Raw genomic sequence first — 14,491 nt, forward strand, 5'->3', positions numbered from 1 at the left:
TACTTTGTATTTATTAAGGTTGTCTTATTATTTTCACCATCAGGCATGAGAATACTTACCAATTGTTATATCTATACAGTCTTTTTGTCCTTCAAATAGAATGTATCCCAGAAGGCACTCAGAGCACACTGATGCTGCCACAACGGGAAGTTGACTGACCCTTCAGAATCAGTCACATTGATTTGTGATACTTTACCATAAAGCATGCCTCCTTTTTCCTTTCCTTTTAAGGGAGAATAGGGAGGAGCTAACAGAGTATGATTTAATTTAGGCCATGACCCTTCCAACAGGGCTGGCCCAAGGGTATCAGATGTTGTAGGCAAACGTTCAGCCATAACACCCCTTCACAGTTGAGCAATTACTTTTGTCCTCTCTACCCCCATGCAGGTGGCCAACATCCCCTCTCAAGTTGTCCAGCTTCTCATCGATCCTTCTTTACCCCTACCCTGTGTCCAGCATCTCCTCCTCTTCTCACTGTCAGAACTGCCACTGTTGCCCCCCCACCTCTTCCCGGGTGGGCCCTAGGATTAAAGAAGCATCAGTGCTGCATGGGCCCTGTAATTTGTGTGCCCCCTCAGAAGGGTGTGGGACAAAGCGGCACTTCAACGTATGTCTGTGCTCCAGGTACAAATAAGTACCTGCATAGGAGCTGGCTCTGTGGGTGCTGTGGGTGCTTGAGCACCCCCAATATTGAGAAAATTCCTTGTATGTGTCCAGGGAGGGGTTATTTCCATTGTGCTTAGCACCCCCAATAATTTTGAAAAGTTGGCGCATATGAGTACCTGTATATACTATGTAAAGTGCTTTGAATGTAGTTGCAAAAACCACAGAAAGGCAGCATATCAAGTCCCATTTCCCTTTCCCTATTTGAGATTCTACATGGAATTTTGCTATTATTTGAAATTCTAAATGGAATGTTGCTATAGTGGAGGAGTGGCCTAGTGGTTAGAGCACAGGTCTTGCAATCCAGAGGTGGCCACTTCAAATCCCACTGCTGCTCCTTGTGATCTTGGGCAAGTCACTTAACCCTCCATTGCCTCAGGTACAGATTTATATTGTGAGCCCTCTGTTTCTGAATGTCACTCACTCTGAGCTGCTACTGAAAAAGCGTGACCTAGATTTAAATAAATGATCTCTTTCTGTGCAGGAGGCCGGCCTGAAGGAAGGTGATTACATTGTGTCCATAAATGGTGAAGACTGTAAATGGGCCAAGCACTCGGAGGTGGTGCAGTGGCTGAAGAGTGTGGGGGAGGAAGGAGTGGAGCTCGACATCATTACTCCTCAAAACCCAGACACACATAACATGGTAATTAAGAGTTGTGGGCAGTTGTCACTGAGAGAATATGAAGAAACTGACACAGTAGAAACTCAAAGGGGACTAAAGGAATATTACATATACATTGTGTATATATACAACCACACATGGCATCCGGGGGGGAGGAGGAAGCCGAAAAGGTATTATCCACAATCAACCTCCACTTTCTGTTGGAAGTTGATATGTGCGGGCTAGAATTTTAAAATCCATCAAAGAGGTGCCCTTCATCAGATTTCCCATTCTTTTTGCTGAATATTGCAATCTGAGTAAACATCAGTAAAAACTTCAAAACAACACTTAGCTTTCACTGGAGTAGCGCAATAACCCCTCAAATTGAATAAACAACGGGGCCCATATCATTTCGCCTTCTTACAGGCTTCTTCAGGTTTTGCCCAATATAAATATTAAGCCGGGGTATCACTTGACTGTGCAGAAACGCAAATGTAGAGACCTGTTAAGAATCGGTCCCTACATTTGTTTACTCAGATTGCAATATTCAGCAAAAAGAATGAGTGTTTTGACACAAACTAAAAAAATGGTTTTTTTGTATATAAGCAAAGTAATATGGGTATAAAATAGCCCTATGATAGAGATTGGACCGCAGACACTACAATCACACGGAGGTGAGAGACGCTGTCAGGTCTGTGCAGGGGGCCCGGCACGGAGGAGGGAGGGAGCGGCGGCGAGGAGGGTAGCCCATTTTTATGGACTTAACGGCTAGTAATAATAATAATGTAAACGAAAAAAGATTTAAAAAAAAATTTGACAGTAAAAACATAACCATATACCCATAAAGAGGTGGGTGAGTAATTCTCACTGAATGAAGATATGTATCAATGAGTGACACGAAAAGTATTTTCTGATCATTTGCCTGTCAGCGTAAGCTAATCACATGCTATTTCTTAAAAACAATTTTTCGGGAGAGAGTATTTCCTGCTCATGACATACTCTCTCCCGAAAATTTTTTTTTAAGAAATAGCATGCGATTAGCGTACGCTGACAGGCAAATGATCAGAAAATACTTTTCGTTGTTTTGTCATAAGCCATTTTTCCCCACATTAAGCATGCTTTTAGTGTTTAACGCAGTTCAGTAAAAGGTCCCTTAGTAATCAAACACTGAAAGGAAATTAGGTGTTGGATTAAGTATTGGTCTTTTAATAATTGTACAGGAAGGTGGCAAGACCTGGAGTGACCTACCAGCGAAAAGGGTGGGGATAGTAGGTTCTTGGCATTCTTGGGGGCATTCTTGGAACTGATTGGACTAGATGGGAGGACTTGAAAGTTCAGTTAAAAGAAATTGTTGAGTGAGAGAGCCGGTGTGGGTTGAGTATGGGAATTTATATGCTCATCTACTGAAAGTGGAAGAATCATAAACTGGGATGTGCCAGTCTGGTCTTTGCTGTCATTTCTATGTTACTGTAGTTTCACTGCACATCAACCATACAGTAGATTCCAGTTAATTGGGACACATCAGGACTAGAGTATTTTTTCCCAATTAAGTGGCTGCCCCAACTGAACAAGTTTTACATAGAGTTAAAAAGTACATAAGTTAAGCTTTCCATTTATTGACTTAACAAAAATAAAGTGCTGACTTTAGATCAGCAGACACAATTGGTGCAAATCATGGAAAAATATTTATCCTGAAAACAGTTAATAACAATTGAGGAATTGATTGAGTGTACCTTGCTGTTATCTTCATTGACTACAACTGAACAAAACTGGTGCAGGTTTCTAATGCAGATATATGTGTCTCCTAAGCATTTTTGGAGGCATCTGCAAGACTGAGATTAACTGTAGCTAGATATCCATTTATACTGATTAAGGGGTCCTTTTACTAAGCTGCGGTAAAAAAGGGCTCTGCGCTAACAGCGGGAGCCGTTTTTGCAGCATACTGAGGCATGGCAATGCGGCGGGGGGGGGGGGGGGGGGGCCCTTACCGCCACCCATTGAGGTGGCGGTAAGGGCTCCCGCACTAACCCAGCAGTAACCGGGTAGCACATGGCGCTGCCTGATGTCCGCCGAATAACCCCCCGCATAAATATTTTAAAAATATTTCCTCTGGTGCCGGAAATGCCGCACACTGGGAGTGGAACTAATGCCGGAGGCCCATGTTGGGCCAGTGGTAGCACCAGATTGGCACCCAGTAAGCCCGTGGTGGGCTTACTGCCGCCTAGAAAAAGGACCCCTAAGTGATGCATTGGTGATATAGTGATCACAAGCACACCACGTGGCAGGTTCTGGCCCAGTTAAATGGCAGGATGTCCCAAATAAGTGAAGCAAATTTTGGTCATATTAACTGGATCCTACTGCACTTGAAAGCAAACTGAATATATATTTTGCTGTCTTCACTTTTAGCTGATAGTGCACTAGTAAACAACCAGTTTATTTCAGGATTGTCTTTCACGCTCTCGTTGATCTTTTTTTCTCTCTCTTTATACTGAAAGGTGGACAAGAAGCCTCTTATGTCCTCACTGAGTGGGCTGCAGAAAAGCAGTAAGGAAAACAGCAGGAAGAATATTATGAACAGCAAGAGCAGCAACACTCTGCTAGCCTGGAACAAGAAGAGCAATGCCAGCAAAAGGAGCAAAACCAGTAGCACACTCAGCCTACCGTTCACTACATGCCATGGCAACACAGTGGAGAACTGACCTCAGCCTGCCCATTACTGCACGCCTTGTACTGACCTCTGTCACAGGCCATATGCAGCTCTTTTTACGTCACTCTGTATCCTGAACTCTCTGGTGATGTTTCAGTCTGGTTTTAAGCTCTGCAGTTTTCTCTGACCTGGTTTTGAGGTCCTTGTAGATCACGTGTTATGTCCAGTTCAATGAACAGAAGCAGTATACTTCCTATGGATACCAACATGGACATGTTTTCAAGAACTTTCTAGGAAGTTCTAGAGATCCTTCTGGGCATTTGTGACCATATAGTATGTCTCAGTTTGTTGATATTCTGTGATGAGTTTTGGGTAGGTTTCTGTGCTTCAGCAAATCCTCTTTCATTTATGTCTCCTGATTCAGTGTGTTATTCAAGGATTTTACTTTTCACCTTAAGCTGTTAAGATTGTAGATTATTTTCCTTTTTTTATTTTTTTTTTTTGCCACTTTTGTTAGCAAGCCTGAAATGACCATGATTCTGACAGGCCCTTGTGATCCCATTTTCCTCTTCAGGTGTTTCTATCTATGGCAGAATGCTGTCGTTTGATTTTTGTGTAGATTTTTTGTCTTAGAGTAGGGTGAGAAGAGAGCCAGTGGTTTCAAGAAATGTCTAGACCGTGGACAGAAGGTATCTGCCTATATCTGCCCATAACAAGACTTGCTACATAAGTGTGGACAAGGATCATAAAACGTCCTATTGTGTAGTAGTTGCTTTTGGATGTTGCAGAGGGCTGTCAAGATCTGCAAGATAAACTACATTCTCATGAAGAAATAAAACATTTGGGTCCACTGAACTGCAACCAAATATATTGTCAAAAAATATAAACCATGGTTGTTGAGCCAGTCAGAGGAGGAAAAGAGTGTTTTGAATGGAAAACGTGTTCCTCTGTGATAGATTTCAAGCTCCCAACTTGGAGTCAAGGGGAATTGGTATTAAGGCCATCGATGCCAATCACCTTCAGTGTATGACTCTAAGTATAGGGGGTTAATGGAGTGTGCTGTCTGATCTTTGAAGTGGCTGTAACTAGATGAAGGTTCTACTTTCTGACCTGGGCACTATCCACGTCAGTCTCATGACATCCAATTTGGAGTTATCAACACCCTTCAAGACACTTTGAATAGGGTCATCCCACTTGTTTATGTTCCATAGATTTTTCCGCTCAGTAATCTTTGAGGAGGAACTTTGGAGGCAACTGTTTCACACGTGAACAATGTCAGATAACTGTGGTTGATCAGCTCAGATCCACTTGGAGTGTCATCATCCACTTCCCATATTGCTATTAGAATTTTTGGAGCTAACATCAAATATAAAGAAGAAGTGGCCCAGTGATAGGCTGATAACTAGAGAAGCAAGGGTAAAATCCCACTTTTGTCACTATCCCTCCTCATAACCTTGGGTGAGTCAGTTTATCTCCCATTGCTTCAGGGTATCCACTTAAATTGTAAAGTCTTTGGGGCAGGCCATAAGAACATAAGAATAGTCATACTGGGTCAAACCAGTGGCCCATCTAGCCCAGTATCCAGCTGCTAAAAGTTGTCAGTCCAGGTCACAAATACCTGGCGGAAACCCAATTAGTAGCAACATTCCATGCTACCAGTTCCGGGGCGTTTGGTGGCTTCCCCTACGTCCATCTTAATAACAGACTATGGAATTTTCCTCCAGGAACGTGTTCAAACTTTTTTTAAACCCAGATACGCTAACCACTGTTACCATATCCTCCAGCAATGAGTTCCAGAGTTTTAACTATTCTTTAAGTGAAAAAACATTTCCTCCTATTTGTTTTGAAAGTATTTCAATGTAATTTCATTGAGTGTCCCCAGTCTTTATACTTTTGAAAAATTGATTTTACCCATTCTGCTCCCCTCAGGATTTTATAGACCTCAGTCATGTCCCCCTCCCCCTTAGCCATCTCTTTTCCAAGCTGAAGAAGCCTAACCTCATTTGCCTTTCCTCAGTTGGGAGGAGTTCCATCCCATGATCGCTCTTCTTTGAACCTTTTCTAATTCCGCTATAGCTTTTTAGAGATACGACAAACAAAACTGAACACAATACTCAAGGTGAAGTACCATGGAGCAATATGGAGGCATTATAATATTCTTGGTCTTATTTTGCATCCCTTTCCTAATAATTCCCAGCATCCTGTTTGCTTTTTTGGCTGCTGCTGCAGACTGGGCAGAAGATTTCAGTATATTGTCTGCAATGACACCTAGATCTTTTTCTTGAGTACTGACTACTAAGGTGGATCCCAGCATCACTATGATTTGGATTATTCTTCTTAATGTGAATCACTTTGCATTTGTCCACATTAAATTTCATCTGCCATTTTTCACATCTACCCGTTCCACTCCACTCATTATTTTATAGACCTCAATTGTATCTCCCCTGAGCCGCCTTTTCTCCAAGCTGAAGAGCCCTAACCACTTTAGCTTTTCCTCATAGGGAAGTCGTCCCATCCCCTTTATCATTTTCGTCGCCCTTCTCTGCACCTTTTCTAATTCCACTATATCTTTTTTGAGATACAGCGACCAGTCTTGTAAGGTCCTCTTGTAATTTTTCACAATCCTCAACTTTGAATAACTTTGTGTCGTCAGCAAATTTAATTACCTTACTAATTACTCCTATCTCTAGATGCTTTATAAATATGTTAAAAAGCATTGGTCCCAGCACAGACCCCTGGGGAACTCCACTATCTACCCTTCTTCATTGAGAATACTGACCATTTAACCCTACTCTCTGTTTTCTATCTTTTAACCAGTTTTTAATCCACAGTAGGACACTACCTCCTATGCCATAACTCTAATTAATTTCTTCTGGAGTCTTTCATGAGGTACTTTAATATTGTGTATCTGCCTTTTGAAAATCCAGATACACAATATCAACCAGCTCACCTTTATCCACATGTTTGTTCACCCTTTCAAAGATTGGTGAGGCAAGATTTCCCTTCACTAAATCCATGTTGGCTTTGTCTCATTAATCCATGCTTTTGAATATGCTCTGTAATTTTATTCTTTGTAATAGTCTCTACCATTTAAATCGGCACCTGCGTCAGGATCACCGGTCTATAATTTCCCGGATCTCTTATGGAACGTTTTTTAAATATCGGTGTTGCATTAGTTTTGTGTCATCTGCAAATTTAATCACCTCACTCGTCGTTCCGATTTCCAGATCATGTTAAATAGCATCGGTTCCAGTACAGATCCCTGTGGCACTCCACTTTCACTCTTCTCCATTAAGAAAAATGGGCATTTAACCCTAATCTCTGTGTACTGTCCAATGACCAATTCCTAATCCACAGAAAGACATTGCCTCATATCCCATAACTTTTTAATTTTCTCAGGAGTCTTTCATCAGGAAGTTTTTCAAAAGCTTTCTGAAAATCTGGATACACTACATCAACTGTCTCACCTTTATTGACATGTTTATTCATGCCTTCAAAGAAATAAAGCAAATTGGTGAGGCAAGACTTCCCTTGGCTAAACCCATGTTGACTCTGCCCCATTAGACAATGTTTGTCTATGTGTTCCGTAATTTTGTTCTGTCAGTCTATAATTTCCTGGATTACCCCTGGAACCCTTTTTAAAAATTGGCTTTATATTGGCCACCCTCCAATCTTCAGGAACCTCGGACGATTTTACTACTACTACTACTTAACATTTCTAGAGCGCTACTAGGGTTACGCAGCGCTGTACAAATTAATAACTAAGGATGGTCTCTGCTCAGTAGAGCTTACAATCTAAGGGACGAAATGTCAAGTTGGGGTAGTCTAGATTTCCTGAGTAGAGGTGTTGTGATTAGGTGCCTTCATGTTTGAGTTCATTTAGTACTCTGGGGTGCATGCCATCCAGTCCAGGTGATTTATTACTCTTTAACTTGTCGATTTGGCTCAGTACATCTTCCAGTCTCACTGAGATTTCTTTCAGTTCCTCTGCATCTTCACCCTTGAAATCCATTTCTGGTACAGGTAGATCTCTTACATCTTCCTCCGTAAAGACTGAAGCAGAGAATTTATTCAGTCTCTCCATTGTGGCCTTGTCCTCCCTGAGTACCCCTTTTGTTTCTTCATGATCTAACAGTCCCACGGATTCCTTCACAGGCTTTCTGCATCTCATGTAGCTGAAAAAGTTATTACTATGAGTTTTTGTCTCCGCGTTACGTTTTTCTTCATATTCTCTTTTAGCCTTCTTTATCAGTGCTTTGCATCTAGCTTGACAGTGCTATGTTGCTTCTTATTTTCTTCATTTGGATCCTTTTTACATTCTTTGAAGGATGTTCTTTTGGCTCTGATAGCCTCTTTCACTTTACACTGGGCTGTTGTTTGCTGTTCTTTCCACCTTTGTTAATATGTGGAATATATCTGGTCTGGGCTTTTATGATGGTATTTTGAAACAACGTCCATGCATGATTTAAAGTCTGACCTCTGAGGCCGATCCTTTTAGCTTCTTTTTAACCATTTTCCCGATGTTTCCATAGTTGCCCTGAATAGTGATCACCACTGTACAGTGCTGTGTACTTCTGGCAATGATGAGCTCTGAGGTGTCAACAGTTGACCTTCATCACCAAAAGGCTATTGGCTCATGAATTGGCATAGAGTCAGATGTTCCTGTTGGTTTGAGCTGAGTGACTTTGAACAGACGTTTATTTATAAGACAGTTTTCCTGTGCCAACACAAGTCCCAGTATGGGTTATAAGAAAAATGCATAAAACATTGGTTCCCCCAGGCCGTGGTCCTTAGTTGTCTTGATTATGGCAATCCCCCCAAAACCCACAGCCCACAATTCTACACCATTACCATAGCCCTAAGGGATAAAGGGGGGCACCTAGATGTGGGTACAGTGGTTTTTTTTTTGGGGGGGGGGTTTGGAGGGCTCCCATTTACCAGCACAAGTGTAACAGGTAGGGGGGATGGGCCTGAGTCCACCTGCGTGAAGTCCACTGCACCCACTAACAACTGCTCCAGGGACCTGCATACTGCTGTCAGGGAGCTGGCATACAGGCTGGCAAAAAAAAGTTCTTAAAGTTCTTTTTTTTGGTGGGAGGGGATTAGTGACCACTGGGGGAGTCAGGGGAGGTCATCCCCGATTACCTCCGGTGGTCATCTGGGCAGTTGGGGCACTTTTTGGGGACTTGTTCGTAAAAAAAGGGTCCAAAAAAAGCAGCCCAAATTCTCGCTACTGCCGCCCTTCTTTTTTCCTTTATCGTCCGAGGGCGCCCAGCTCTCGGCCAATAAACACGCCCCAGTCCCGCCTTCACCACGCCTCCGACACGCCCCGTCAACTTTGTTTGTTTCCGTGACAGACTGCAGTTGGAGATGCCCAAAATCAGCTTTCGATTATACTGATTTGGGCGCCCATGAGAGAAAGGTGCCCATTTCCCTATTTGGGTTGAAATATGGGCGCCTTTCTCTTTCGAAAATGAGCCTGACTGGCTCCCTATTGCCTGTGGGATTACCTTTAAGTTGCTGTTTTTGATTCATGGGGCGTTATATCATACATCAGTGTATTACTTGAGGAATGTGTTCCATATATGTATATATATATACACACACACACACACCGGTCAAAGCTCTGTGGTCAGAGGGAGTATTTTTGTATACTGTCCCCTGACTGAGAAAAATTCATTTTGCTACAACAAGGAATTGCACTTTTTCTATTGCAGGGCCAGAGAATGGAACCAGGTAACATTAGAGCTCAGAACACAAGCTGACACTATCTCCTTTAAAAAGCAGCTAAAACGTTTTTTTTTCAGATTTTCTTATGAGTGACCCACACGTTCATGGGGGTTGATGTTTGGATAGGAATACAAGGCACAGCTAATGGGGGAGTCTGACATAATGATGTGTGTATGTATGCTTTTGTTTTTGTTTTCAGGGAGGCAATTAGTTGTTTATGGAGATTTTTTATCTATATTAGTCGACTCTTTTATGTACATTTTATTGAATTCTAGTTGTTTTGTTTTTGTATCTGTTTTGATATTAGCATTTTGATTATGTAAATTTTTTGGTACTCTGCCTTGGAAAGGGCAGAATATAAACAAATGAACCAATAAACTGTAATAAATCATTAATAATAAATGTCATCCAGCAAAACCCAACCATAAGCCAAGAGCTACAATATCACCTGCTGTTAAACACCAACTGTTGACAACTGGTTCAGTGGCTGGGGAAGCTTATTCCAGGAGAACGGGAGATAAGATTTCAAAGAACCACTTTATTCAATGAATAAAGTGGTTCTTTGAAATCTTATCTCCCGTTCTCCTGGAGTCATTGGTCCACTTCCCACTCTCTCTCTGTGCTGTTATATTTACGTGGGAGTTAGTGTTCATCCACTTAGGTGGATTACTCTCTCCTGGGGAAGCTTATTCTACATCCTAAGAAAACTTATCTGAAAAAGGCACAGGCAGGAGCTACGGCTGAATGCACCACTCCCAGTCCTACAGTCTTCAGAAATCTCTCATGCTCAGAATGCAAAGCTTCTTCCATGGGTGGAGGAGTGGCCTAGTGGTTAGGGTGGTGGACTTTGGTCCTGGGGAACTGAGGAACTGAGTTCAATTCCTGGCACAGGCAGCTCCTTGTGACTCTGGGCAAGTCACTTAACCCTCCATTACCTGCCGCATTGAGCCTGCCATGAGTGGGGAAAAGCACGGGGTACAAATGTAACAAAAAAAAATAAAAAATGTGGTTCCTTGGGACCAGCCCTTCTAGCATCATAAATACTAAACGTCAGTGCCGTAAACTGATTTCACAACTAGTAGCCAGTAGAACTCGACTAATACTGAGAAAATATATTCCTAAATATTCATTTACACTTTCTGGTACAGTGGCAGCACCCTCTTAGCAATGGATGCTCCTAGAGCTAGGCGTTGACATGGCTGCTAGGCATGTTCTATATACTGCTCCTAAATCTAGGTGCAGTTTATAGACTGCCTACACAGAAATGTTTTTGGTGATGATTTTTCAGGCGCCATAAATAGAATCTAGTCTATATGTTTATAAATAATTTTCTGAAGTTTTGCTTTTTTGGAAGAGAAATGAAATGTGCATATAGTTCCACTGTTGGCTTTGACATTTAGAGCCTCACCAACCTTTGCAAGAGAAGGAACTTCCTTTTGACCAGAGGCCACTCCCCTGTACTGGAAAAAGGCACTCTGTAATGTAATTCTTTTCCACTACAGTTGAGTGTTTATCACCTCATGGATAGTGTTAACAGTTTACTCACCCATTTGATAAAAATTTGATGACATCTTGTGCCCTCTAGACTCTTTTTGGGCTGCTCATCCAGGGTAAAGAATGTCCTGCAGTTCAGCTCCTCCCACAAGATCATTGATGACTGGGGAATGACCTCCTCTTTAATAATTTTAATGAAAATATTTAAGACAGTTGATGACAGTATGAGTTCTGATTTATTTAAAGTAATTCCAGGGTATGTCATAATTTTATTTAAATCGTCCTTATTATTCTTCTACCTTGATCGTAGCATTGTCCCTCATCAGAGATCCATGATACACAGTCTCCAGGTTGTCTATCTAGGAAGAAGTACTCCAGGGACCAGGGAACAGCCTAGTGAAACATTTTGGTTGACTAATAGCTGTTGCTTTAATAGTGCTACATTTTCTACCCTTTCCATCTCTTCCTAATATGCTACAAATAAAGTGCAGTTTTAAGAATTTTTCCTTTGTAGTTTTTCTAGTTGTAGTATTTTATCCTTGTTGCACTTCCTACTGCAAGAACTTGGAGCATGTCTAAACATATACAAAATTACTAAAGTTCTACTACTTATATTCTAAATGATGAAAAGTTAATTTCCTTGTTATTCTGCTAGACCAATCCAGGCATATGGGTTGATGTCTCCCTGCCAGAAAATGGAGATAGAACTTTGCAGTGATGATATCACTGCCTATAAGTGGATGTACATCCGGGACATCCTCCAGCAGATAGTGGCATGTGCTGAGTGATCTAGGATAGCAGGACTGAGAGACTCCCCAGGCTGCAGGTTGCACAAAGGGTGGTTCATTTGCCATAGCAGTAGCCTATTGGTTGTTTTCCTGTTCATGAAACAGGTTTCCAAAGCTTGCAGGCTGACTTTCCTTATTAAACAGTGTTGATTTCCCAAGACGGTCCACAGGCTGTCTCCAAAGTGTCTAAGATGAAACATTTGCTCTTTTTTTTGGGGGGGGGGGGGGGGGGGGGGGCGTTTGACTAGCTGTCTTTGTTCCTGGATTTTTCTGAGGTGGCCTGTTTGAGCAGGAAGGAGGAGCCGATAGCAGGCTCAGTGAGCCAATGAAAGGTTCCCTGAACAGTACTGGGAGCTGGTCCACTTCCACCAGTTCCCTCTGGCCACCTTTAAATCTAGACTGAAAGCCCACCTCTTTAACATTGCTTTTGACTCGTAACCACTTGTAACCACTCGCCTCCACCTACCCTCCTCTCTTCCTTCCCATTCACATTAATTGATTTGATTTGCTTACTTTATTTATTTTTTGTCTATTAGATTGTAAGCTCTTTGAGCAGGGACTGTCTTTCTTCTATGTTTGTGCAGCACTGCGTACGCTTTGTAGCGCTATAGAAATGCTAAATAGTAGTAGTAGTAGTTGTCTCTTGCCCCCCTTCACCCTCACCCATCGAATGAGGCTGGGACTGCCTTTCTGCCTGAGGTTTGGCAAAGGCGTAATAAAGTACTTATAAAGAAAATAAGGAGCAGACAGCATGGGTGAAGGGGAAAGAACCAGACAGCAGCATAGCATGCCTACCTCCACTGGCAACATAGATTGTGAGGGAAGCAGTGTGGGGACTACTGGCAGAATGTGTAGTGTGCTGGCGCTATGAGAGGATTCAGGTGGCTCTGAGCACAGCAACAGTTGTTGGGTGTGCAGCACTAAGCAGCTCCACATCAGAAATGCCTGGGTCTGCAGTTAAGGAAGGAATCATCCAGCTAGGCTTCAGGCTCTCCCATGCATTGGAAATCCATGGGGGGGGGGGGGGGGGGGGGCTAGGCACCCTCACAGAAATTCACTTGTTAGCAGGAAAGTCAGTTATGTTGGCTTACTGGTGGTTTTGCCCATGGCCACTGAGGAGGCACCATTTGGCATCCCCTTGGCCCCCATTGTTAGAAGCAAGTGCAGAGGATCTAGGGGACCACAGTTCAGGGGTTCCACTTAATGCCAGTCCTAAGATCTGGGGGATTTACCATGGAGTTCAGGGGCCAGGGTTCAAGGGTACATTGGTCTATTAGACTGGCTGGAGTCCCCAACACATTGAAAGATGAAGCCTTTGGCTCTATGTGGGCCCAGTCCAAGAACACATATAAGGACTGGGCAGTATATCCCTCCTTGCCAGGCTCTATTACAAGCTCCCTGGAAAATAATGAGGATGAGCTTTCTCCCTTGGAGAGCTTGGAGAAGGGGTAGCTTTCCTCAGATGCATAAGGGTTGAGTGTGTTATGTTTATTTAGGAAAGAGGAGTGCTCTTTTATTGCTCGGGTGTTGGAGGTCCTTTGTTTTTCAGAGCTAACAGGGAAAGCTCTCTCAGATGGAGATCCCATACTAGAGGGACTGAGGAAACCTTATGCTCCTTATGGAATTGGAGATGCTGGATATATGCCTCAGAAACAGTATCCACTGCCTTTGAAGGTCGAGGCATGCCTCTTTAAGAGCCTGATGGTGGATGCCACTGTGACTGCAGTTACCCATAACATGATAATTCCTGTGAACAGTGACATAGTGTTGAAGGTCTCCTAGGACTGGTTATTGTGGGAGATCATTTGGCATCTAGTGATCAGCGAATGGTGTGGTTCAATGTCCAGACAAAGGAGGAGAGGGCTTATTCGAGATTGAAGATCCTAGATTTCAAAAGAACTAACTTTGTGAGATGGAATTTCTCAAGGAAGAGTTAGTTGGATGGGAACAGCTGAAGGAAGTAGAACAGCAGTAGGCAAAACTGAAAGAAGCCATCTTAAAGGCAACAAACCTTTATGTTAGAAAACTACATAAAACTAAGAGGAAAAGAAGGCTGCTCTGGTTCTTGAACGTAGTAGCTGAAAATGTAATGGAAAGAAGGAAGCAAAGGAAGACAGGCAGGCAGAGATATCTGGACAAGCTAAGAGAAGCAGGAAAAGCTGCTAGGAAAGTGAAGAAGCAAATGGAAGAAAAAATAACCAACATGGTAAAATTGAGGGACAAGATGTTTTTCAGATATGTAAGTGACAGGAGGAAGTGCCACAATAGCATTGTGAGGCTCAAAGCTGAGGGGGAGAAATATGTAGAATCCGATAAGAATAAAGCTGAACTGCTTAACAATTACTTCTGTGTTCATGGATGAAAGACCTAGAGTAGGACCGCAGAAAACAAATGCTAAGGTGGATGGATGTATGGTAGACCAGGACCGATTCTCAGCAGACTGTGTTTGTGAGGAGCTAGCTCAGGGCTTTTTTTGAGGGGGTACTTGGGGGTACTGAGTACCGGCACCTTTTCCATTGTGTGCTGAAATTGGCCCATGGTCCCCAAGTTTTAATGAAAGAGCTCAGG

At 42.6% G+C, this 14,491-nt stretch overlaps 1 protein-coding gene across 1 annotated transcript in view; it reads left to right on the forward strand.

Moving 5' to 3' along the window:
- Nucleotides 1-4,438, forward strand: part of RHPN1 (rhophilin Rho GTPase binding protein 1) — a 133,934-nt gene extending 129,496 nt beyond the window's left edge. The window contains exons 14-15 of the mRNA XM_030190233.1: nucleotides 1,148-1,306; nucleotides 3,760-4,438. Coding sequence (XP_030046093.1) covers nucleotides 1,148-1,306; nucleotides 3,760-3,963 — 363 coding nt within the window. The 3' untranslated portion in view covers nucleotides 3,964-4,438. The remainder of the gene's footprint in view (nucleotides 1-1,147; nucleotides 1,307-3,759) is intronic.
- The last annotated feature ends 10,053 nt before the right edge of the window (nucleotides 4,439-14,491 follow it).

The sequence above is a fragment of the Microcaecilia unicolor genome, chromosome 1, assembly GCF_901765095.1.
Source record: "Microcaecilia unicolor chromosome 1, aMicUni1.1, whole genome shotgun sequence".
NCBI lineage: Eukaryota > Metazoa > Chordata > Amphibia > Gymnophiona > Siphonopidae > Microcaecilia > Microcaecilia unicolor.